Source organism: Amblyraja radiata, chromosome 3 (assembly GCF_010909765.2).
Source record: "Amblyraja radiata isolate CabotCenter1 chromosome 3, sAmbRad1.1.pri, whole genome shotgun sequence".
Lineage (NCBI taxonomy): Eukaryota > Metazoa > Chordata > Chondrichthyes > Rajiformes > Rajidae > Amblyraja > Amblyraja radiata.
Window position 1 is genome coordinate 13269221 of NC_045958.1, and position 27237 is coordinate 13296457.

Here is a 27237-nt window from a genome sequence, read left to right on the forward strand (position 1 = left end):
TCCCAATCCCAGTCCCAATAAGGACTTTTCTTGGACTTAGAAGATGGCATCAGAGGGTGGCAACACTCTGTGTGTGATTCTAGATGAGGATCTACTGTTCTCATGTATAGTATGATTTGGCTAGGTAGCATGCAAAATAAACATTTCATTATGTCTGTACACATGACAATTAATAAACTGATTAACCAATCATGCTTGTCCGAGAAGACATGGGCCGGTTTGATGAGGAATCACAAGTTTTACAAGTGGAGACAGATATTGTACCCTTCTGAAAAATAAATACCTAAAACACAAAGTTAGAGGCAGAATAGAAACTACAGAAACGTTATCTAATTATATTATGATGACCTTCAACTCATTCCTCTTAATAATGGGACATTAGACATATGTATTTTATTGTTCAATACTAGTGTTCCCCAACTTTATTATAAAGACTATAAAAGGCTTCAAATATTAGACAAAATGATATTATCTCTTCTATTAGCCAAATTTAAACAGCAGTGAGCTAATTAAATAATTTATTTCAATTTTGCTGATCCAGTACATCAAAATATTGAGATTTGATTTTTTATCAAATAAACATTGCACTAAGAATTCAATATAAAACAAATGATTTTCAATGAGAGATTCATAGCTTAAAACTGAAAATAACATGATGCTTATTAAGCTTATGTACTCTCTCTGTTACTTTCACAACTGAATGAATACCTTTATATTGCAATGCACTGTGTAATTTTAATAGAGCACTGAAATTTGAATATAGAATCAGTCCGAATTATTTTTCAGAATCTATTTTCACTTGATTCCTGTAGATAACTAGGATTATATAACTTTTATAAGGCTCTTCTAACCCCAAATATTTTCGGGATCAACACTCCATTTAATGGTTTGCATGTTATCTCGCCGTTGCTTGGTGTAAACGTTGGCTTCTCCCTTTTGTAAACGTCTTCTGGAGGCACACTTTTGCTGCTTGGTGAGCTGTTGTTTTATTTTTCGTTTGATCACATCCTAAAACACACAAAAGCTCAATAAATACAAACCAGAATAAGTGGCATTCATATTATAGTTAGAAATGTTATCTACATTGATATATGATATAAAAATATTTCAAATGAAATAAACAATGCAATGTTCATTATAAACTAAACATTGCATTACTCTACCCAACATATTTTTGCCCAGTCACAATTAACAGTTAATTCCCAAGAGTGAGTATTTGAATACAAACTTACTGATGGGATCGTTGAAGTACTCCAAAAGCTGCCTGTAGAACTCACACTGGTTGTTCTCTGTCTGTGGTCATGGGAATCCAGCAATTCATCCCTGAAGAAAGGGGAAATCTTCATCGTCAAAAGTAGAACAGTGTAACTGCATTTCATGACACACAAATAAATCTATAAATGTGAAATTTGTTTTTAAAAATGTTAAACTCAATGTGGTTGAAACGTGTTCTGGATTACTTGCGGTGTCAATGAAACTGCATAGCCCCACTAGTATGTAATGTTTAATGCAACAGAGCAGTGACAAATTCTATTGCGATAAGGTCAGACAGGAACTTCTGTTTGCTCAAACATTCAATATTTCATTTTTGCACTTCTAATGATGGTAAATGTCACTTGCTCCTCCTGAAATTCCCTTTAGATTTCTTACGCCACAATATTTGCTGGTAATCAACTTCATATACCATACTTTAGATAGGCAAATATACCAAACAGTTTAAAAAAAAAGCATCAGAAATATTGTGAAAATTTTAGTAATCATCTCCAAGACCTCTCGTCAAGCCAGCGAGTCCATTTGGTCCATGCTGCGCCTAACAGAGCAATCCTATCAGATTCACTCCTTCGCTCCGTTTAACATATACATGATAATATTCTCAATCACATTTCAGCTTCTTGTATATCCTCAAATAATAGTGCTTCTATTTTTCTCCTCGAACTGATAGATATTTTTAAATCAAGATATACTGACATTCATCATTTGCCCTCAGTTTCCATTTGAATTTAGGAGATTGAGGGGGGGATCTTATAGAAACTTACAAAATTCTTAAGGGGTTGGACAGGCTAGATGCAGGAAGATTGTTCCCGATGTTGGGGAAGTCCAGGACAAGGGGTCACAGCTTAAGGATAGAAGGGAAATCCTTTAGGACCGAGATGAGAAGAGAGTGGTGAATCTCTGGAACTCTCTGCCACAGAAGGTAGTTGAGGCCAGTTCATTGGCTATATTTAAGAGGGAGTTAGATGTGGCCCTTGTGGCTAAAGGGATCAGGGGGTATGGCGAGAAGGCAGGCACGGGATACTGAGTTGGATGATCAGCCATGATCATATTGAATGGCGGTGCAGGCTCGAAGGGCCGAATGGCCTACTCCTGCACCTATTTTCTATGTCTATGTATCTATGATACTGAATCTAATTTTTTTGAAGAAAATACTCCTCTAATTTAAAAATCATTGCATATCAAGATCACAAGATTCCACTTTGAACATCAGTACTCACAATAAGGTGGTACACATGTGGGCAGGGTAGAGCAAACAGAAAATATATGTCTGGTTGTAATCATGTAATTAGTAACTCCTGCTACATGCATCAAAATTAAGAATACGATTGTGTTCACAGAACATCCTTTACAAGCACAGAGATAAATGTAAAATCCAATGTGTGTGTAAAAAATTGAATGGCAGAAATAATTACAGAAAACTACAATTTCAAAACAAATGTTATCATATCACTAGTTTCTTTGCCCTTCAAAGTATTTGCAATTTCAGTCTTTCAGAGACTATCTGACGACTTCAGTAATGCAATGATTTGCTAAATGGTCTGCAGTTCACTTATAAGGCCGAAGTCAAAAGAACAATTCAGAATCAACTGCACGAACAATTCATAAGAGAATCATGGAGTTATTACAACATAAGTGGTCATTACATGACCATCGAGTCTATGCTGCTCTTTCCAACAACCCCATCAATCTCATTCCTCAATTCTTTCTTCATTGCTCAAATTTATTTGTCATTTGGAATAGGAGTAGAATTAGGCCATTTGGCCCATCAAGTCTACTCCGTCATTCAATCAATGCTGATCTATCTTATCCTCCTAACCCTATTCTCCTGCCTTCTCCCCATAACCTCTGATACCTGTACTTATCAAATTTACTCACAAATGCCTATCCAAATTCTCATCGTAAGCACTAATTAATTGTATTCTACAACCCATTATAAACACGTTTCTAATTATATTCCAAAGTAAAAAAAAGTCTCTTCATATTCCTCTCATAAATGAGTTTAAATCTGTGCCTACTGATTCTTGAAACTTCCTTTGGAAAAGTTTCCCTTTATTTAATTTAGACATTCTAATCAAGAACTTGCAGCCTCTATCAAAACTCCTTACAATATATTTTCCTTCAAGGACATCAATTTCTCAATTCCAACATACAGCAGAAATTCTTCACCTCTGGAGCTATTCTAGTAAATCCTTTAATTACCAGCTTTAGCACCTTCAGTTTTCCTAAAGTTTGATGACTATAATTGAATCGGTACTCCAACTGTGGAATGTTTATTATTTGGGTTCAGAGTTTTCTACTCTGTCTCTGCTGATGAATCCCAGGATTCTACAGGCTTTGCCAACCATTCTCTCAAGATGTCTTTTAACTTTCAAGATCTGCACAATGTACACCCAGGTCCATTTTCTCTTTAAATCCTTCAAAACTATGACAATTAGTCTATAATGTGAAAGTGTATCAATTAACACTTCTCTGGTTCTTCCACTTATCTGTCCATTCAACTAACCTATGTCTTCTTGCAGGCTATTGCTACCCGCCTCATAGTTTACTATAGTGCCAAACTTGGGAGTCATTCATAAATTTTGAACATTTCAAAATGCACACCCATATTCAAGTCATAAATATAAATAAGCACATCCCTGCGTTGACACTGAGAAAACACTGTTCATCATTATCCAATCTGGAAAGCAGACAATTACTCCCTTTAAACCCATTTCTTATTCCTGCTGAAAATGACAATTTAAATACTTTTAAACTGAATTTGTGTGTGGGATGTCATCATATGCCTTCTTAAAATGTACACTGATGATATCCACTGCTGTGGTTTGATCATCCTTCTATAATACTTCATTAAAAAACCTATATAGAAAGTTAATGCCAATTAGATATTGCTAAATTACTACCTGAAAGGTTTAAATTCCTTGTTTTGAGTGGATAGATCAATTAAGTCAGGGCATTCTTCCTTATCCTTTAGAACATCATCATTCTGGTCTGTTTGTTCTGTTTCAGTCACACATCCAAGATCATGTGTTTTACCATCTCCAGCAAGTTCAACACTACCAGCCACTTCATCTTCCTCGACATTTATTTTCAGTGTGACCAGATTAATACTTTCAATGTCATTATTGTCAGTATCATCACTAGAGGTAGAACCTTCAGAATGTGTTTCATTGTTGGCAAGCAAATCCTTGCTTTCAGTTGTTTCGTTTACATATTTAACTTCTTCATCCAGATTATTTTCTGAAAGTTCATTCTCAGAATCTTCTTCTTCAGAGATTGAAGCATCTAGCAGTGCGGCATTTTCTTGGAGCTCTTTAGTGTATCCACTAACTTCTACCTCCACATCCAATGAAGCCTCCTTCCTAAACATGACGGAGAAGAATCTTTTTAACGTAAAATATGTTCACAATGCAATATTACATCTGTTTTCCATTACAAGATAAGGCAGGACCATGGAGTTGTGTGGAGGGCAGAATGGTGAAAGAAAAAGAAATGAGTGGAATACAAAACAACGATGCCGCCTCAACTGAAGTATTATGTTCACTTCTGGTCACCTTATCATAAGGACGTGAAGGTTTTAGAGAGGGTCAAGAGAAAATTTACAAGAACAGTTCCTGGGATGAGGGACCAGCTACAACGATAGATTAGAGAGGCTGGATCAGTTTTCTTTAAAGAAATGGTAAAGGAGAGATATAACAGTATATAAAATGATATGCATGCCCAGAGCAGATCATGAAAGGGTGTTCCTCGCCCACTCCATCCCCCCCCCCCCCACTTTACCTCCCTCTCCCTAACCATCTCACCCCCCCCCCACATCTACCCCATCCCCCTCCCTCTCTACCCCCCCCCCCCGAGGGGCACTCCAGCACTCCCCCCCCACTCTACCCCCTTCCCCGATTTTACCTCCCTCTTTCTAACCCCCTCCCTCTCTACCCCTCCCCCTCCCACTCTACCCCTCCCTTTCCCACTCTATTCCCCTCACCTCCCTCTCTACCCCACTCACCCTCTCTACCCCCTCCCCCTCCCTATCCTCCTCCCCTTTCTACCCCCTCCCCCTCACTTTCTACCCCACTCCCTCTCCACCCCCTCCCCCTCTAGCCGCGCCTGTGCAGTTGGTGGATATGCGTGTGGATAGGACGGGGGATGGGGGGAAAAGAGCGAATGAAAGCATTACTTGAAATTAAAGAACACTCAAATCCTGGGTTGTAAGTTGCCCAAGAGAAATAAAAGGTGCTGCTCCTCCAATTTGCATTTGGCCTCACACTGACAGTGGAGCAGGCCCGAGACAAATAGGTCAGTTTTGGAATGGGAAGGGGTGTTAATTCATTGACCTGCTCCATTATAATACATTTGACATCAGCACTACATTTGTAAAGGTCCCAGAACCTGTCTGCTGTTAGACAATGCTCCCAGGTTTAATATATTTAGATGAATAATCTGCAGACTTCAATTTGGATTTGTGTCATGATTATAAAACAAGAAATGGAAAATCAGTTTGAAGAGAACCATAGACCAGGTTCCAGAATGTGAATGGAAGCAAGCAGATGGGGAACTGATTTCTTATACTACAAACCTTTAATATACTATCAAGGGGGGGGGTGTTAGTGTGTGTGGGGTGGTTAGTGTTAGTCACGCCGCAGGTTGCCCCCCCCACTCCCCCCGCAACCGCGTGTTGTGCGGACGGGACCCAACGGGTCCCACGGTCTAGTAATTAATTAAAAATAATTTCTGATGATCTAGTGCTGGAAATTGGAAAAAATAGTAACAAATTCAGAATTATGCTATTCTGGATGGAGGTAAAATTTAGTGGTTTCAATGGACGCATTGAGCATGATACAATGGAACACTATCAGCAAAGGACAACCTGTAGCTAAAAGAGGAGGTCAAAGATATATTCCAGTAAACTGTGTTGATACTGCCGTAGGAATCGAGAATTGACATATGGAGGCATTCCCTAATCAATGGCTAGAAGATGAATCAGGAACATCACTCCCACTCAGCTGAGCAACAAACGAGGTTGACAAATTGAGACGGATGAAGGAAAAAAGTTCATTACAATGTCATTTATGACTCCGACAGTTTTGTCATTTCGAACAAGTTAGCCACATCATTCTACGATTAAATTGAATAACAGAAGTATGATCCACAGCTGCTGCTTAACCCAGTTAAAGGACAAATTTGGGAGATATAACAAAGCAAAATATACAATGCAATAATTGTATGGAAAATGTAATCACCGAATAAACAGGAAGACTCCTAGTATTATTAGACCAATGGTTGGTGGGGGTGTGGAAAAGGTAGAGAATAAAGTCCTTTCCACTAAAATCCTTTTGTAGAGGATAGAATGGAGACAATCTATGATATCCCAGTGGGGATTAAATAGCTATACTCATCTATCTATGTTTACACAATTGGCTGTGCAACAATATCAGTAGTAGGGTGATAAAAAACCTTTCAAAAATAAAATGCAAAGAAAAAGTTTGGGAAGCATCCTTAAGGATAGCATGGGCTGGATTAGGCCTCAGTCCACCAAGGCCTACTGGATCACCAAGTTGCTAACCGTTATGACTCCCCTTCCTGAGTGTCCTCCATTGCCGGAGCGAGGCAAACTGGAGGAATAGAACATTATATTCTGCTTGGATAGCTCACAACCTAAAATGTATGAACATTGAATTCATCAATTTTAGATAACCAACCTACAAACAACACACCTCCCCTCTCTTCCCTGGACTCTAGCTGTAGATTCTCACCCATTTCTTCCCTCTCCCTCTATTTCTTGCTCTGGCTTCACAATTTTCAACTCTTCTCTGCTTCTCAATTTTTTGCCTTTCCATCTCTGCCCTTTGTCCAGCCATCTGCCTATCAACCCCCCCCCCCCCCCCCCCCCCCCCCTTCAGCAGTATCCATCTATCACTCGCTAGGCTTTGTCCTGCTCCTCCTTTCTTCCCTCCCCCCCCCACTAAATCTGGTCTGAAGGGTCATGACCCGAAACATCACCTAACCATGTTCACCAGAGACGACGCCTGACCCGCTGAGCTCTTTTTGCTAATCAGTTTACTGAAATATTGATATGTTGAAAAGATATATTCTATTTTATCATGCCAACTGCTCTATATTGAAGTCCCTTAACCCTGTCAGTTTCTGCTTCACGATCTTATTCACTTCAAATAATTTAATAGACTATTCTAAAACTGCATTGTTGTCGAGCAGAAAGGATCATCCTTTGAACAAACAATGAGCATGGTAATGATCAATAATTTACAAATGAAGAACATTACATATCTATATTAAATATGATTTGTACAAATAATGCTAACCTGATGTCATTAAACGTTGGATAAAGCTCACTTTCGTAGTTATAACGCCTGATGAAAAAATCACGGATACACTTCACATCTCTGTTAAAATACCTGGTAGAATAAAGAGTCAGATGTTTATTCATTGAAACATTTTTAACTGATGCAAAGCTGATCTTAAAGCCATATTTTCTCAAAATCTCTTCAAAGATTTTCTTCATAGCAGGAGGAATATCCAAGTTTACAAGATCCAGATTAGTTGGAAAGATGGGCCAAGGAATGGCAAATAAAATGTTACTTTGACAAGTTGAGATGCTGCATTTTGGGATGTCAAACCAGAGAAGGATCTATAAATTAATGGTAGAACTCTAGAGAGCATTTTAGAACAGAAAGATCTGAGGATAGAGGTGCATGGATCCATTAAGAGTATTCAGAAAAGTTGGCACATTATGATGCAGCTGCGTAAGTCGTTGGTGGGGCCACACTTTAGAACTGTGGGAAGTTCTTGTTGCCCATTTGTAGGAAGAATGTCATTAAACATGGAAACATAGAAAATAGGTGCAGGAGTAGGCCATTCGGCCCTTCGAGCCAGCACCGCCATTCAATATGATCATGGCTGATCATCCAAAATCAGTACCCCGTTCCTGCTTTCTCCCCATATCCCTTGATTCCGTTAGCCTTAAGAGCTATATCTAACTCTCACTTGAAAACATCCAGTGAATTGGCCTCCACTGCCTTCTGTGGCAGAGAATTCCACAGATTCACAACTCTCTGGGTGAAAACATTTTTCCTCATCTCAGTCCTAAATGGCCTACCCCTTATTCTTAAACTGTGCCCCCTGGTTCTGGACTCCACCAACATTGGGAACATTTATCCTGCATCTAGCCTGTTCAATCCCTTACAGGTTTTATATGTTTCTATAAGAATTCCTCTCATCCTTCCAAATGCCACTGAATACAAGCACAGTCGATCCATTCTTTCATCATATGTCAGTCCCGCCATCCCGGGAATTAACCTGGTGAACCTATGTTGCACTCCCTCAATAGCAATATTCCTCAAATTAGGAGACCAAAACTGCACACAATACTCCAGGTGTGGTCTCACCAGGGCCCTGTGCAACTGCAGTAGGACCTCCTCCTTGCTCTTATACTCAAATCCTCTTCCTATGAAGGCCAACATGCCATTAGCTTTCCTCACTGCCTGCTGTCGGTGACTGATGTACAAGGACAACCAAGTCTCATTGCACCTCCCCTTTTCCTACTCTGATGCCATTCAGGTAATAATCTGCCTTCTTGTTCTTGCCATCAAAGTAGATAATCTCACATTTATCCACATTATATTGCATCTGGCCACTCACCCAACCTATCCAAGTCACCCTGCATCCTCCTCGCAGCTCACCCTGCCACCCAGCTTTGTATCATCCGATAACTTGGAGATGTTACATTTATTTCCTTTGTCCAAATCATTAATATATATTGTAAATAACTGGGGTCCCAGTATTAAGCCTTGCGGCACCCCACTAGTCACTGCCTGCCATTCTGACAAGGACCTGTTAATTCCTATTCTTTGCTTCCTGTCTGCCAACCAGTTTTCTATCCATATCAATACCCTACCCCCAAAACATGTGCATCAGGATGTTACCTGAGCCAGTGGGTTTGAGTTATGGGGAGAGGATGGATAGGCTGAGTTTTTTCAATGGCGTGTAGAAGGCCGAGGGGTGACTTCATTGAGGTGTACAAGATCATGAAGAGCATGGTTAAACTGCACACTCATGGGTCTTTTTCTCAGGATTGTGGATTCTAAAACTAGAGGGCACAGGCTTAGGTGAGAAGGGAGATATTTAAGAGTGATCACAGAGGCAACCTTTTCACTCAATGGATACTCCATATCTGGATCGAGTTGGCAGAGGAAGCTATATAGGCAGATGTTCAAGTCATATGGATAGGAAAGGTTTAGAGGGCTGGGGTCAAATGCAGGCAGATGGGACTAGCCCAATATGTCAACTTGGATAGCAAGGACAAGGTGGAGTAAACGAGCCTAACTCTATGACCCTATAGTTATGCATTTCTCACATATATAATTTCCCTTCTGAGAAAATGATAAAAAATATTTCTTACAGACACCAAGCTATAACGCATGCTTAATTTAATGAAAAAATTGCTCCCGAGTATTACTTTGATGAAGTGCCTCGATAAGATTACAGAAACAACTGCAAATATATGAATGACCAAAAAATGCAGGTTAGAATATTGTTGTATCTTATTCCAGTGAATCATCACAATTTAAGTGGATAAAACATTCCAGCTCCATAAAGGGAAAATAAATACCTATTTTTAGTTTTGTATTTACCATTCAGCATTTAGATGAGATGTAGATACCATTTGTGGAAAATCAATCATTGTGACACGATCGTCATCATTTAACATCAAATTGAATTCATTGAAGTCACCATGAATTAAACCATGATTAGCAAGCTTCACAATAAGTTCCATTAACTCATTATATGTTTCTCCAGGATTATTAAGTCGATGAACTTGGCACCTGAGGAAAAATACAACAAATTGTGATTTTTAAATGCCGAAATACTTATTCACCATAGTTCATTTTGGAAGTTTCACTTTTGCAGATCAAAATGCCTTGTTTTAGTAACAAATCGGGACCCGCTCCAATCATGACCATTTTATTCTTTGTTCTCTCAATAGTTGTTTGAAACATATTTGACATGTTACTGTAATAAAAACATCAGAACTTTATGCATGTGCCATGTAAGGCATTGATAATGAATTGATTTTTTTGTGATTATTGAAATTTGCCTTTAACCTCGATTTTACATTAGGACTTGAAGCACATGTAGACCATTTGGCTCCTTGCACTGGCTCCACAATCAGTAGGTTCATGGCTGATCTTTTCTTTAGCATATTCTTGATATATCTACATTATCACCTCAGGTTTCTTAATATGCAAAAATCTATCAATCTGTCTTGAATTTATTCAAGATCTGAATCTTTAAAACCCTTTTGTTAAGAATCACCACAATTCCCTGCCCCACTTTGGTGAAGGAACCTCTTGTTTAAGTCCTGAAAAAACTAACTGTGATCCCTAATCCTAGAAACCTAACCAAGAGAAACATCAATGCTATACTTAATGTTGCATTTAACCACTTCAAATACCTAACCTATCCTGGTTGTTTCAGAAGGTCATTAGCATTAAATGTTAACTCTCGTTCATTTCCTTACAGATAATGCCATAGCTGCTGAATATTTCTAGTGTTTCTTTTATATTTCAGATTTCCAGCATCTGTAGTATTTCTTTTATATCCCTGCAGCTATCCTGTGTTAGAATTGTATGCTTCAGTAAGATTACCATTCATTCTTCTAAACGTCAGTAAGTATAGCCCAGTCTGGGTAATCTCTCTTCATGGAACAATTCCCAATGCACCCACCTGGCAAAGCTTTATAGTGTTCCCTCAATTGTAAGTATATTCTTTCTTTGGCACGGAGTCCAGATTCAACATTATCACGGAAAACATTTTTTAAACCAAAGTTCCCAAATTCTCCCACAATAAGGGCTGAAGAAAGGTTCTGACATGAAACGTTAGCTGACTATTTCCCCCCACAGATACAGCTTGTTTTGCTGAGTTCCTCTTGCAGTTTGTTTTTGGTTTCATATTTACCTTCCCACTTATTTGTTGTGCCTACCTATCAAATTTCAGCAATGACTATATCAGTCCCCCTGAACACCAACATTTTCATTGCCTTACTATTTAAATAATGTTTTTTTAATTGCTAATAAACTGAGTAACTTCAAATGCGTTTCACATGATATACATCATTTCCTCACTACTCACATAGATTGTCTATGTAACTTTAAAATGTCCCTGTATCCTACACTGCCCTGTTTTTCAGAGGGTGGTACATAAATGGAACATGCTGTCAAAGGAAGCAGCAGAGGCTGATATAATGACAACATTTGACAATCACTTGGACAAGGATAGGAAAAGTTTGGAGGAATGTGGGCAAGTCACAGGCAAGTAGGACTAGGCCCCATCACCTTGGGCTTGCCACTCCTGCCATCGAGAAAATATAGGAGCCTGAAAACTGTAACGACCAGGTTCAGGAACAACTTCTTCCCAACAACCATTAGGCTATCGAACACTACAAACTCCAACTAAACTCGAACTATGAATTTCTCGGGTTGTATTAGGAATATTGGGAATGGTTTTGTCATTGCACTATAATTTTTATTTATTTATCTTTTTTTTGTTTATTATATTATCTATTACGTACTGTGTTTATAAACCTGCTGTGCTGCAAGCATAATTTTTTTTTACAATTCGTTTCACAATCAAAATCAATTTAGATGAGGGGACTAAGGTCTCCACACCAATTTCTGGGCAATGAAGCAGTGGACACTTTCAGTGCAAAACAGAACTTGCATTCCTACTCTGAGTTTTGTCTGTTATTCAGTCTGAATCCATGGCAGTATATTACTGCCAAAGGCTATGGATGTAGGTCTTTGGATCCCAGAGATTTACTGGCATTCCAATTAATTTCACTGATCTTTCTAATGACAACTTCTTTCAGCTCCTTATTGGTGCAGGCAGGTAATTCACTGCAGGTAGCCTTCACGTCAATAAAAAACAGACATTCACCTTCTTATCCTGCAACTTCCTATGGATTCCATGGGGTTTTATTTTTCTAATATCAAAATTAAACCTCGTATATATCTGAAAAAAAGCATGGCTAAAATCCAAGACGATTAATCAACCTATCCCTTTCTCTGACCCAAGCAGTATTTCTGTTATTATAGCTGTAGCTAGAGGGGTTTGGAAAATCTCTCTAGCTATTGGTAGTTAATGCCTCTACTATTCCCTCCCTTATTTCTTTTAACACACGCGAATACATTTGTTTTTAGCATAGAAGGTAGACAAAAATGCTGGAGGAACTCAGCGGGTGAGGCAGCATCTATGGAGAGAAGAAATAGGTGATGTTTCGGGTCGAGACCCTTCTTCAGACTGAAGGGACCCTTCTTCAGACATGTTTTTAGCATGATGTTACCTAATTTAAAAGATGTTATTTACATTCTCTTTTTATATTTGCCTGATCCAATATTTCACAATTCTCTTCAATTACAATGAAGGTACAATCCCCTATTTTCAGAACACATACGTAAAGTATTCAATAAAAATATTATCTACCTTTTGTCCATATAGATTACCTTTTAAGTCTCTAATAGACTCTATCCTCTTCATCCATGTATTTACACTGATCAACAAAATATTTTAAAATTACCGTAACTCCACATAAATCTCAGACTGACTTTTAGATTTTAGCTACATAGATTACTTACTTGAATCAAGTTTTTGAATAACATTACATGGTGTACCAACTAGTATTTTGAAAATAGCATGAAAAATAATTGTTAACAATGAACACGAGTCTGACCTTGGAGATTAGAAAGCAAGGTTAAGATTACTCGGTAAAGTTTGAAAATCAGGTATTAAGCATCTGAAAACAATTCTTGCACTTACGAGGATGCTGCCAGGACTTGAGGGCCTGAGCTATAGGGAGAGGTTAAGCAAGCAGGGACTCAAGAGCTCAGGAGGGTGAGGGGTGATATTATAGATGTGTCCAAAATCATTAGAACAATACATCGGAGAGTCTCTTGCCCAGAGTAGGGGAATCGAGAACCAGAGGACATGGGTTTAAGGTGTTGGGAAAAATATTTAATGGGAACCTGAGGGGTAACTTTTTCAGGTAAAGGGTGGTAGGTGTATGGAATGAGCTGCAGGAGGACTACCACAACATTTAAGAAACATTTAGACAGGTACATGGATAGGACAGGTTAAGAGGGATATGGGCCAAATGCAGGCAGGTGAGACGAATGTAGATGGGGCATGTTGGCCTATTTGGGCAAATTGGGCCGAAGAGCCTTTTTCCACACTGTAAAACTCTTTGACAAAGCCAAGTATGTTCTTAAAAAAAAAAAAATAATACTCACAGGGGATAAGCATTTAAGAGCTCCATGATTATTGCGTGCCTATTGAAATCCACTGGCTTCGGAACAGGGAATCCTCGATCATATAATGCCTTGACATAAATATATCAGCATATCAGAGTAAAATATATCTTTTTTTACACGCCGGCATAATCCGTATAACTCCAATAATCAAATAACAAATTGATTGGAAATGCAGATGGTTCAGCATCTGGTTTAGAATATTATTCATCTTGTTTCCTGCTCTCCCTTTAAATTCAAAAGGCCTCAATTTTCCATGTTCACATTAAACTTGCCAGATTAATGGGAAATTTTATTATACTACCATGTATCATACAAAAGGCGAATTAAACGTATTGTGGTATTAATAGGAATAATGCCCACTCATCAGGAAAATCTGCTGCTCCAGTATCAAAGTCCCAAAAGTGTCAGATTACCAGGTTTTCTGTGGCTAGATATTCATGAAAAATAACCATCCATCACAAGCAAGTGAGCGTTTTAATGAGATTTACTTAAATCATCTATTTCAGGATGATTGATGAAGGCAGGATGGTGGATGTTGGCTACATGGAATTTAATACAGCATTCAATAAGGTCTCACATGGCAGGCTGATACAAAAGGTTAAAGCACATAGGATCAATAAAGATTTTGCAGATTAGATTCAAAATCGGTTTGGCTATAGAATACAGAGAGTAGGAATGGAGACATGTTATACTGATTGAAGGCCTGTGACCAGTGGAGTTCTACAGGATTCAATGCTGGGACCTCTATTGTTTATACCATATAGAAATGATTTGCAGGTTGAGCGATTAGCAAGTTTGCAGATGACATGAGAATTGACAGAGTTGGGAATCATGAAGAAGTTTGTGAAATGCCACAACAGAACATAGATCAGTTTGAAACCTAAGTGGATAAATAGCAAATGGAGTTTAATCTAGACAAATAGGAAGTGCTGCACTTTGGAGCTCCAATATATGAGGAAAGTAAAATGTAAATCTCAGGAACCATAGGAGTAGTGATGTGGAGAGGGACCTGAAAGTAGCATCACAAACAGACAGGGTGGTTAACAAATTGTATATAGTGCACGTGCCTTTATTGGTAGGGCTATGGAGTATAAAAGTTGGAAAGACATGTTGCAGCTGTATGAAACCCTTGGAGTATTGCGTGCATTCTGGCCATCCTTCCCTTACAAGAAGGGTGCTGATGCTTTGGAGAGGGTGCAAAAGAGATTCGCTGGGATATTGCGTGGATTAGAGAGCTGCAAGGAGAGATCGCAAAACTTTAATTATTTTTGCTGGATTTGCAGAGACTAAGGAGTGATTTGATAAAAATATGTATTATGAGAGACATGGCTAGGGTAGGTAGTCAGTCTTTTACCAGGGGTGGAAATCTCAAATATTAGGGTACAAGGTGTGAGTGGTAGCATTTAAAAGAGATTGGAGACAAAGTTTTCTTTTACATAGAGAGTGTTAGATTCCTGAAATGGACAGAAGAGGAAATGTAGCTATCATTTCTGCTTCCACCAACTGTACCATATTCATCAGGTTGTTAGAATATGACATATTCTAAATTCCTGAACTAGTCTAGATAACATAATGACAGGGAGAGAGAAAAGGAGAGATTAATTTAGTCAACTGCAATTAAGAGACATTAAGACAGATGATACACTTGTGTCAATGAAATAAACTGATTCTTCTTGCATTGGTGGCATGGGATTTACATTCAGCTCAGAGATCGAAAATGGGATTATTGACATGAATCATGATTATTGACATGCATCAATTCTACCTGCCTAGATTATGCACTCAAATCTCTGGAATGGATCTTAATTCTGCAAGATTCTGAGTGACCAGCAAAACTGCTGTCAGTGAACAGGCTTACATCTAGAATGCAAGGCCTTCCACATAAAAACTTTAAACAAGGACATATGAATGTGAAACAACAATTCAACTGATCAACTTAATAATGGTAATGTGAAATAAATAATTTTGATTTCTATTTTGGGAATTAAAGTTGCATGGGTAAAAGCAACTTGAACAATTATACATGTAAAATAATGACAACATGAATCTGGGGGTAGTCGAGGGGATATGGGGTGTATAAAGTGTGATCAGTGTACAATTAATGTAAATAGATGATTAATGATTAAGGCACATTCAGTGATGTATGATTCTTTATTTGTGGATGCAACATTTAAAAAAGATTTCAAATAAATAATTTGGGAAAAACATTTATTAAAAATCCTAGCAACACTGGAAGATATTAAATAAAATAATTTGTTATTTAACTGTATTTTGAACAAACCACATTACATGTACAAGTATGCTAGTATTTTGGATAAAATACACTTTACTTTAATGCAATGAGGCAAATTATTTACACATTAGTAGGACATTTTTAAAAATAGGTCAGTCTTTAAAAAGATCAACTACCTTCATATACGCATATTCCTTCATTGCTGCAAGGCGGGAAAGATAAAGCCAGGACATTTTTTGTCTATGTTTGTGGTAGTCACGTTTATTCTTCAAATTCCGAAATGATGTGCGACCCAATCTATGGAGCTTTAAAGCAAGCTGCTGCTCTTCTTCATTTGCAACTATATAAATATCTGTAATAAATCAATGTTACATAAATTATGTTACTGGTGCATCTTCTTCAAACCATGTTTAAAATTTCTGAGCATCAAAATAGTGTGTTTGTAGTACTCATGGGAACTTCATAAATTGGCCATGATTCCAAACAGTATTTCTACCATTTACTATGAGAGCTGCATGTGAAAAAGGAATTTTATTGGACCCTAGCGTAATCTGACAATAAATTAATCTGAATCTGACTACATTGTTACATTATAGGTAATGTTAAATCCAGCCACAGGAGAGTCTCTCCTCAGAGGTCTTGAACTTCTGCAAACCAGATGCAGTCCTGGTACATATTCCAAATTTATACCGAGAACTCCATCATTGGTTAAAAAAGTTTAATTTATGATGTTTTTATTAGATTTAACTGCACAAAAATTGAGGGGGATGTCGGAGGGTAAGGTGTAAGGGAAAACCAAGTTACAATGAGGCTGGTTTGCAGGGCAGAAACAAGATACATAATCATGCATGGACAAAAACTAAAATATTGTACATCACTATGCATGCTCGGTTTCATCCCCCTTTTGGTGCACCTGACACACATAGAACCTGGAAAGAAATTAATGTACAGGTACACCTTCGATTTTCTGGCACCCTTGTTTCCAGAGCCTTGCCAGATTATCAATTTTGCCAGACCTACAGAGGTCACGTAATAATAATTCAACAATACACCTCTGACCCACTAATTATACCCCTCCCATGTCTCTAAAGCATATTGGACGGCTGGAAACTTAAATAAAGAATGAACAATTAACAGAGTAAATAATTAACCATTTCAAGATGGAAGCACTCGTCCCAAAACAGCATGCATCAAACGCAATGCTCTTGTAATTTTGGCCAGATTAATGGAGGTGCCAAATCATCAGTTGCTGGAAATCTGTGGTGGACCTGTACTTTGTTCAATTCAGGCTGAACTCACTGTTTCTGTTTTATTTTTTGTTCAAATCATTCTGTGGCACAAAACAAGATCCAATTTCTAGGCAAGCTGTTGCAGAAGGATGGATGGATGGATAAATAGACAAATTGATAAAGCATCCTAAAGTTGTTTCCAAAATATTGTAAGATAGTTATGGACATTAATAGCTTGCAAATAAAACAAAATGAATCCTTAATTATAAATCAAGATAATGACTTATCATGCAAGATAAACATCAAACTCCATAAATCTATCGTGAATTTGGTAGTGCTGGACTAGATTTTCGGGGTGGAAGATTGCAACCTTCACGTGGTCTGCCCCGTTTCGACTAATGCAATCGACTCGGCGTGCACAAACGGAAGATCAAATAGAACAAGTTGTCCAACAACTTTAGACTGTGCATGCCACACGAAAGAAGAAGACTAGATTTTCCAGCCTTTTGGATGTCATTCCTACTCCCACCCAAACACTTTTATTTCACTTTTTCTACATTTTACATAGCATTATTCTATCTGGTCTCCAGCTGCAAACCTACCCACTTTTGTGACTCCATTACTCCAGACCCAACTCAGGCTCCAGTCTCACGCCCAGCTCAGGGTGCATCAGGATTCTGGGCTTCGGCCGCTTACCCTGCTTACGTCAACTCTATTACAAATGAGCAGGCCATTTGGGGTTTCTGAACAACTGAATGCCAGATTATCAGAACTTTAATGGAGTTATTTTCTTACCTGATTCTTTGCCAACACCCATTTGGTTCCCAACCGAATTAAGAACATTTCGAGCAGAGAGTGTTTTCAGGGCCAGGTAATCATATCCAGTATTTGTCAAGCGATAACCCTGTACCGCTAAAGAAAGAGTCTGAGATTAATTAAAAAGGACAAGGGACAGACAGAATGTAGAAGGGACTGGTTTATCTATTTCTCGTTCTATCCTTCCACTGGTATACAAGAGAAAATTTGAGCTATTGGTCATTTGAATGTTCCAACACATTCAATATTGACTGCCTACCCTGCTCTAATGAAACTTAATGCCAAGTCTACATCATACCTTTTCTTTTAGGTTCTTTATTGCATTTCATCCCAACCAGAAAGCCCAACAACCGTATTTTCCAATGAATAGCAGTTGCCAGGTTTTGAGAATTTATACAACAAAACCTCTAATTTTGCATTGGCAGAAAGGTCAGTCATATTAGAGAATAGGACACGAGGTCACACAGGGGCACTTTACTCTATACTCAACTGATACCAGCTAAACAAAAAACAAAATATTGCAAGATAAAATGGGAAACATTTTGTTTGTGCATCCATTCATCAATATGGATTATCCAAAACCGTACCAGACATTATAAACCGAATCAGAAATAAAAATAATTTGATTAAGTCAAAAGCAATACTGCATGAACATGAAAAATGTCAACACTGAGTGTTTTGGAAAATATCAATGTGATGATTATAGTAGATTGCAAGTCAAGTGATTACTTCTGTTACTTACTTTTTGTTCGCTCATAAGCTAATAGTTTATGTTTTACCAGTTCAAGCAGGATCTTGTTGCATCCACCATGTTTAAGGTTTGCAATTGAAGCAATAAGACTGGGTGGAACAATTTCATGATTTTTCATTCCCATTTCAACCTGTATATTGAAAGGAAAAGCAAGATGAAAAATATAGTTTTAAAATGCTGTGATTAAAATTAAAAAATAATTTAATGTATTATTGAATAGAAATAATTAAGAGCAAGGTGACAATCAATCCCACCCATCATGACACCTACACATTGAAGGGGAATAAGGGAAAGAAACAGGCCAAATTCGTTAACTAGTAATCTCCCAACTCTGAAAGAAATTAAACAAATCCTGCCATATTATCACCAAGTTGCAGCAATCTTAAATCCAACTTTTATGTGTAGGAAGAAACTGCAGATGCTGGCTTCACACAAAATGTCGGAGTAACTTAGCGGGTCAGGCAGCATTTCTGGAGAAATGGAATAGGTGACGTTTCGGGTCGAAACCCTTCTTCAAACCGAGAGTCAGGGGAGAGGGGAATCTGGATATATCAAAAGGTACATTACAGATCAGAGCCAGCATCTGCTTTTATTACTTGTTATGGTCTCAAGAACTTAAACCAGCTTTCTTCTTAAGCTTTGCAGAGAATTTATAAGGGTCTTTCCTAATTATTCCCAAAAGTTAAGCTCCCATTAGAAGTGGAGACCAATAGCAAAATATTTCACTCCAAGTATAGCCATAATATGGCCTAGAGAAATTCAAACAGTATTACTTGAATTATCTATTACAACACTATGTATTTTTTTAATTTTTAATTTTTCTTTGGCTCATCACATTGCTTGTTAACTTTCAAAATTCCAGTTCTTTGTCTCTTTTCAGTTCTGCAGCCTTTGTAGGAATTACACATGGTGCAGTAAAATATCAAATAATCCAGGAAACAATTGCTCAAAAATCCCAATGATTCAGCATTTGTCTCAAACATTTGTTTGGAGTGTGATCCAGGGGTCTGGACTGCATGCTGATACTTGTCCAGGGCTGGAAACACTGCAACATGGATAGAAAGAGCTGAGGTCGAGTGCTTATTTGTTTCAGTTTGACTTGACGACCGGAAACATGCAAATGGAAACTGTCTCGGTTCTCTTTCTGTTCCCGTTAAACTCATTATGTTTCATATTTCGACTAGGAAAAGGGGAGATGCAGCGAGACCTGGGTGTCATGGTACACCAGTCATTGAAAGTGGGCATGCAGTTGCAGCAGGCAGTGAAGAAAGCGAATGGTATGTTAGCTTTCATAGCAAAAGGATTTGAGTACAGGAGCAGGGAGGTTCTACTGCAGTTGTTCAGGGTCTTGGTGAGACCACACCTGGAGTATTGCATACAGTTTTGGTCTCCAAATCTGAGGAAGGACATTATTGCCATAGAGGGAGTGCAGAGAAGGTTCACCAGACTGATTCCTGGGATGTCAGGACTGTCTTATGAAGAAAGACTGGATAGACTTGGTTTATACTCTCTAGAATTTAGGAGATTGAGAGGGGATCTTATAGAAACTTACAAAATTCTTAAGGGGTTGGACAGGCTAGATGCAGGAAGATTGCTCCCGATGTTGGGGAAGTCCAGGACAAGGGGTCACAGCTTAAGGATAAGGGGGAAATCCTTTAAAACCGAGATGAGAAGAACTTTTTTCACACAGAGAGTGGTGAATCTCTGGAACTCCCTGCCACAGAGGGTAGTCGAGGCCAGTTCATTGGCTATATTTAAGAGGGAGTTAGATGTGGCCCTTGTGGCTAAGGGGATCAGAGGGTATGGAGAGAAGGCAGGTACGGGATACTGAGTTGGATGATCAGCCATGATCATATTGAATGGCGGTGCAGGCTCGAAGGGCCGAATGGCCTACTCCTGCACCTAATTTCTATGTTTCTATATAATGAAAATTTATACATGAAAATGTAATAAAAAAGTGAAATAAACATTCTGTTGTGATGTTAACAATAGTGTGGATATTAGCAGATGAAACCAAAATTAGTGGGATAGTGAGGATGGTATCCTAGATTAGAACAGGATCAGATGAACTGGGAAAGTGGACAGAAAAAGGCCATGGGAATTTGACTTTGGCAAGTGTGAAATTATGCATGTTGGGAAGGTAAACCAGGGCTGGATGTACACAGTGAATAGCAAGGCTCTGTGGGGCGTGGTAGAATAGAGATCCAGTGCTTCTTAAACGGGTGAATGGTTCACCCAAGGGCGAATGAAATTATTTTGGGATGAATGAAAGTAAAGGGGTGAATGAATTAATTTATTCAGATTTTTTTCTCTCTATATACAGGTGCACAACCTTTTATCCGAAGATCCAAATAACGAAAACCTCCGAATAGCGGCCATTTTTTCGGTCCTTGAAGAAAGGTCCTTGAAAACGTTCACCGAGGGCGGCCCGCAGAGGTGACAGCGGAACCTCCGGTCGGTCCTCGAAGAAAGGGGAACTAAATCCCCATTCATAAAAGAGAAGGTGAGGGTATATTGCGCGGGAGGGTTAATAATTGACAATCTGTTGCTGCCTGCCCGCTGAGTTAAAAAGTTCCCACGGTAGACTCACGATATACAGTGTATCGTGAGTCTTGCGTGGGAACTTTTTAACTCAGCGGGGCAGGCAGCAGCAGATTGTCGCTCGCTTCAGTATCACCCCACCTACACCCCTCTGCTTCCCGGCCATGTGTGTGACCCCTTCCCTCCCCTCTCCAGCTCCCCGCCCATTGCACCGGCGCGGGGGCTTTGCACTGTCTTCATGTCGGCGATAACAGCAGGTCAGTGAGTCACCGGAGGCGTCAGGATCAACGGGACACCGACCCCCAGGCCCACTGCAAGCACGGAGATCCCAGAGACCCACAGCCAGCAGCAGCCCAGCCCCGTTCCAACTCCAGAGGAAAACTGCAAACTGGCCGGAGACATCAGGACCACCAGAAGCCGTTCCCCGAGCTGCGCCCCCTCATCGGGACACCGACCCCCAGGCCCACTGCAAGCACGGAGATCCTAGAGACCCACAGCCAACAGCAGCCCAGCCCAGCCCCGCTCCAACTACAGAGGAACCTGGGTTGCGGATGACGGGGCGCAGCTCGGGGCGTCGTAGGGGCCCATCGGGGAGCGGGTTCCTGTTGGTCCTGACGTCTCCGGCCACCTGCCATCCTCCGGGAACTGTACCTCCCTTGCAGGAGAGTGGGGTTGTTTGCAGTTGCAGAGGGAGGGGGCAAGGGCGGTACAGTTTCCAGTCTCAGCTCCAGTCCAGGGGGGTTGCCGGAGACGTCAGGACCAACGGGACACCGACCCCCAGGCCCACTGCAAGCATGGAGATCCCAGAGACCCACAGCCAGCAGCAACTCCAGCCCAGCCCCGCTCCAACTCCAGAGGAACACGTACGGGCAGAAGCTGATGGTGTGCAAGGTACGTCTTGTTCTTGGGGTGGCGGATGAGGGGGCGCAGCTCGGGCTGTGGGCAAACTGCCACTTGTCGCTGTAGCGGCCCATTGGGGAGCGGATTCCTCTGGAGTTGGAGGGGGAGGGGGGTATTGTGCTGTTTGATCGCCCCCTGCTATCCCAGGGACAGGGAGACACAGCGGCTTTTTAGACTGGTGGGCAATCACTTCCAAAGTTCTGCCCACACAGTCAGTACACCTCTCCTACACTGCATTTCATACAAACATTTATTCTGCAAGAAAAAACTACATTGAAGACTCAAACTCGCGACCGAGTTTACTGCCGGGATCAAGGCGCAAACTCGCGACCTTGCGGATATGAGCCGAGCACTCTACCACTGAGCCAGCCATTAAAATCTACGCTAAAAAAATTCCATTCCGAAGACCGACAAATTCTGAATTACGAAAAGTGTCTGGTCCCAAGGCTTTCGGATAAAAGGTTGTGCACCTGTACTTAAAAAAGGCATTGCCATTAAAGTGGTTAGTAAGCTCCTATTGGTTTTAATGGCAGTGGAACTGGAAATTTGGTATGTTTTTTTCTCTCTACCTATGGTTTTCTAATTTAAAAGTTGCATTTATTGTTCCTTTGTTAAAAGCTAAGATTATTTTGTTGTTTTTATTGCTTTATGATTTGGTGAGTGAGCGTGATCGTGCTTGTCCGTGGTCAGTGTCGGGTCCGGGTCTGTTGAGTTGCTGCTGGGCCGTCCGCGTCCTCTCCGGTGTCCGGGGGCGGCTGGAGGTGCGGGCCGGGCTTGCAGCCAGCGCGGAGAGAAGGCTGAGTTGCTGCAGCACTTTGTGTGTATGGCTGATGCACCGTTGGCAGCTGGCGGTTCCCGGCCTGTCGGGAAGCGGGGTTGGGTTGGAGTTGCCGCTTCTTCTCCGCGCTGGCTGTGACCACCGACACCAGCGCCAGAGTTGAACGATGTGTGTCCCGGGTGCTTGCCAAGCCAGGCAAAATGACACAGCTTTTAGGTTGACCGGCGGGACTTTAGGTGGCCATTTGCACCCGGGCAACCAGTAATTTCGAGCCCCGAATGCGTTGCAGCAACTCAGTCTTCACCCCGCGCCGGCTGCAAACTCGGCCCGACACCTCTGGCTTCCCCGGACAAGGACGAGACACCCAGGAGGGGATGGGGACAGCCCAGCTGCAACTCAACAGACCCGGATCCGACACCGACCACGGACGAGCACAATCTCGCTCACTCACCAAAGCATAAAGCAATAAAAACAAAAAAATCTTAGCTTTTAACAAGGGAAAAATAAATACTTTATAAATAAAAAATTTCATAGTTTGAAGCAGTTCTTACCTAGAAGAGTCAAAGCTGGAAAAATCAGAAGAAATGAAGGTCCACTGCTTCACTGCTTTCCAGCAATGTTATGCATAGTGACCTTTAACCTGGGCATACGCAGTCGGAATACTGAACTCGCTTATTGGGTAGAAGCAAATCGGACAGTACCCTTATTAATGGTAGTGTTGTTCAGAAGCCTGATAATAGAGGGAACCTAAGTCTGGTGGTGCATAAGCTTCTGTACCTTCTGCCAGAGTGAACGGGAGAAGGAAGAATGACTGGGTGATTTTGTTGGCTGCTTTTCCGAGACATCATGAAATGTAGATGGAGTGAAGGATGTCAAGTCTCGTCTGTGTGAATAACTGGGATACATCCACAACTCTGCAAGTTCTTGGGCAGGATAGGATTTGTGTACATCTGGAAACTGAGGTAGACAAAATTGCTCGAGAAACAGGTGAGGCAGCATCTATGGAGCGAAGGAATAGGTGACGTTTCGGGTTGAGACCCTTCTTCAGACTGATGAGGGGGGGGGGGGGGCGGCGGGAAGAAGAAAGGATGAGGCGGAGACAGTGGGCTGTGGGAGAGCTGGGAAGGGGAGGGGAAGGAGGGAGAAAGCAAGGATTACCTGAAATTGGAGGTCAATGTTCATACGGCTGGAGTGTAAACTACCCAAGCAAAATATGAGGTGCTGCTCCTCCAATTTGCGGCGGGGCTCACTCTGGCCATGGAGGAGGCCCAGGACAGAAAGGTCGGATTCGGAATGGAAGAGGGAGTTGAAATGCTAAGCCACCGGGAGATCAGGTTGGTTAGTGCAAACTGAGTGGAGATGTTGGGCGAAGCGATCGCAAGCCTGCGCTTGGTCTCACCGATGTAGAGCAGTTGACACCTAGAGCAGCGGATTCAATAGATGAGGTTGGAGGAGGTGAAGGTGAATCTCTGCCTCACCTGGAAAGACTGCTTAGGTCCTTGGATCGAGTCAAGGGGTGAGGTAAAGCGACAAGTGTAGCATTTCCTGAGATTGCAAGGGAAAGTACCAGGGGAGGGGGTGGTCTGGGATAAATTGACCAGGGAGTTATAGAGGGAGCGGTCTCTGTGGAAAGGGGAGGAGATGGGAAGATGATGTCAGTGGTGGATCCTGTTGGAGGTGGCAAAAATGTCTGAGGATTATCTGTTGTATGTGACGGCTGGTAGGGTGGAAGGTGAGGACAAGGGGGGTCTCTGCCCTTGTTGCGAGTGGGGGGATGGGGAGTGAGAGCGGAGTTACGGGATATAGAAGAGACCCTGGTGAGAGCCTCATCTATAGTCGAAGTGGGGAACCCCTTGTTCCCTTCTTCTTCTTGCGTATGGCGTGCACAGCCTAAAGTTGTAGCACAACTTGTTCTATTTAATTGTGCACACCGGGCTGATTGCATTCGTCGAAACAGGGCAGACCACGTTGCAATCTTCCACCCCCCCCAGTTCCCTAAAGAATGAGGACATTTCCGATGCCCTGGTTTGGAACACCTCATCCTGGGTGCAGATGCGGCGTAGACGGAGGATTTGGGAGTTGGGGATAGAGTCCTTACAGGAAGCAGGGTGGGAAAAAGTGTAGTCCAGATAGCCATGGGAGTCAGTGGGTTTGTAGTAGATGTTGGTCAGTAGTCTGTTACCTGCGATGGAGATAGTGAGGTCTAGAAACGGTAGGGAGATGTCGGAAATGGTCCAGGTGAATTTGAGTGCCGGATGGAAGTTAGTGGTGAAATGGATGAAGTCAGTGAGTTCTGCATGAGTGCAGGAGGTAGCACCAATGCAGTCATCAATGAAGCGGAGGTAGAGTTCAGGGATAGGGCCACGAACAAGGATTGTTTGACGTACCCTACAAACAGGTAGGCAGAGTTGGGGCCCATGCGCTTGCCCATAGCTTTGCCTTAGATTTGGAGGAAATGGGAGGAGTCAAAGGAAAAGTTGTTGAGGGTAAGGACCAGCTCCGCTAGGTGGAGGAGAGTATCGGTAGATGGGGATTGGTTGGTTTTGCGGTCGAGGAAGAAACGGAGGGCTTTAAGACCCTCCTGGTGGGGGATGTAGGTGTAGACTGACTGTACATCCATGGTGAAGATGAGGGAATGGGGGCCTGGAAAACGAAAGTCAAGGAGACGAAAAGCGTGTGAGGTGCCTGGAAACGGAGGAGTAATCAGGGATAGTCAGCATGGCTTTGTGCAGGGGAAATCCTGTCTCACACGTTTACTAGTTATAAGAGTAGAATTAGCCCATTCGGCCCATCGAGTCTACTCCGTCATTCAGTCATGGCTGATCTCTGCTTCCCACTCCCATTTTCCTGCCTTCTCCCCATAACCCTTGACACCCGTTCTAATCAAGAATTTGTCTATCTCTTTGTCTCCCTAATTGGATCCAATGGTACCATGGTAATTGAAGGCGGAGCGTAGTAATTGATGGATGCTCAACTGGAACTCTGTGTACCTCAGATATTTCTGGACTTTTGTTGTTTGTGATATATTAATGAGTTGGATGTTAATGTAGGGAGGAATGATTAAAAAGTATTCAGATGACACAAAGATTGCTGGTGTTGTGGATAACAAGGAGTTGTTTAAGACGGCAACAGGATATAGATCAGATGAAAATTTGGGCAGAGTTGATCAATGGAATTTAAACAACAAGAACTACCCCTTTGGGAGAAGCCAAATAGGGGTAGAACACATACAGTAGACTTGATGGGCCCCAATCTACAATGCCACCTGTCCATTTCTCTCGACAGATGCTGCTTGATCTGGCAAGGTCCTCCAACAGTTTATTTATTGCTCGACAATAAACGTAGGCCGAAGGAATGTTGAAGAAGTTTGGGTTTCAGGTCTAGCATTCTCTGAAAGTGGCAACACCAGTAGAAAGGGTGGTGAAGAAGGCATGTGGCATACTTGTCTTCGGAGGTCAAGGCACACAAATATAAAAGTTGGGACATTACATTGCAACTTTAGAAAAACAATGATCAGCCCACACTTGGAGAATTGTGTGCTGTCCTGGCTACACACTATAAAAAGGATGTGGTTGTGCTAGACATGATGCAAAGGGATTTCATCAGGATGCTGCCTAACTTGGTGGACTTTAATTGTTGTTTAGACTATCTCCAGGTTGTTTTCCTTAGAGAAAGGTGGCTGAAGGGGTAACATGATAGGTCACAATTTACATAAAAATGGAGAGCTAAAATAACTGTACTGGCAGTTGTCTTTCAGTTCTTGCATAAAATGCGATAATGAAGCCACTGAAATTTACCAATATTTTGTACTCCATGTCACTGGATCCTGACCCAGATCTGTCAAGGACCGTGTGGTGACTGTCTGTGCACCAGTCTCCCCACGTGAAACATAGACACACACACAGGCGGCCTCCATGAGAGGACAGACATACCGTTTCGAGTGACCGCCGAAGAACTGCTCATTACAGCGACAAAGAGCCGAGAGCGATGGGGGGGGGGGGGGGGGGGGGAGATGCCAGACAGGCCTCGATCACTCAGCACGACAAGAGGTTACAGAGAGAGAGAGACCAGATTGAGACTTACCCCGATCAGCACCCGGAAATCATCTCTGCTCATATACCTGAGCAGCACCACATTGAGTTTGCCCATGGCGCCGGCGGCCCTGGAGCGGTGATCCCTGGAACGGAGGCCGTGGAGCGGAGATCCCTGGAGCAGAGGCCGTGGAGCGGAGATCCCTGGAGCAGAGGCCCTGGAACGGAGGCCCTGGAACGGAGGCCGTGGAGCGGAGATCCCTGGAACGGAGATCCCTGGAACGGAGGCCCTGGTCCGCAGCCCCGCGAGTCCCAACCAAAGATCTGGTCCCAACCGCAGCCGCACGCGCCCAGGTCCGGGCCGCCGCA

At 41.5% G+C, this 27237-nt stretch overlaps 1 protein-coding gene across 2 annotated transcripts; it reads right to left on the reverse strand.

Moving 5' to 3' along the window:
* Positions 1 to 391: 391 nt before the first annotated feature.
* Positions 392 to 27237, reverse strand: riok2 (RIO kinase 2). Of its 2 annotated transcripts, XM_033017359.1 has the most exons (11): positions 27044 to 27177; positions 26921 to 26999; positions 18610 to 18748; positions 17847 to 17963; positions 15999 to 16174; positions 13569 to 13657; positions 9918 to 10109; positions 7590 to 7682; positions 4176 to 4634; positions 1233 to 1323; positions 392 to 1008 (listed from the first exon to the last, which is right to left on the reverse strand). In XM_033017359.1, exons 2-11 carry the CDS (start codon positions 26984 to 26986, stop codon positions 847 to 849), a joined length of 1584 nt encoding a protein of 527 aa, XP_032873250.1. In that variant the 5' UTR covers positions 26987 to 26999; positions 27044 to 27177; the 3' UTR covers positions 392 to 846. The 2 variants fall into 2 exon arrangements, with proteins under 2 accessions (XP_032873250.1, XP_032873249.1); XM_033017358.1 differs by having other exon boundaries at positions 416 to 1008; positions 26921 to 27237.

Excerpts from the sequence above, each read along its gene's own strand:
- riok2 (XM_033017359.1), bottom strand. The coding sequence starts at position 26,986 with ATGGGCAAACTCAATGTGGTGCTGCTCAGGTATATGAGCAGAGATGAT. Across the intron at positions 16,175-17,846 it reads GGGTGTTGGCAAAGAATCAG|ATATTTATATAGTTGCAAAT; the intron begins GTAAGAAAATAA and ends GATTTATTACAG. Across the intron at positions 1,009-1,232 it reads GTACTTCAACGATCCCATCA|GATGTGATCAAACGAAAAAT; the intron begins GTAAGTTTGTAT and ends TGTGTGTTTTAG.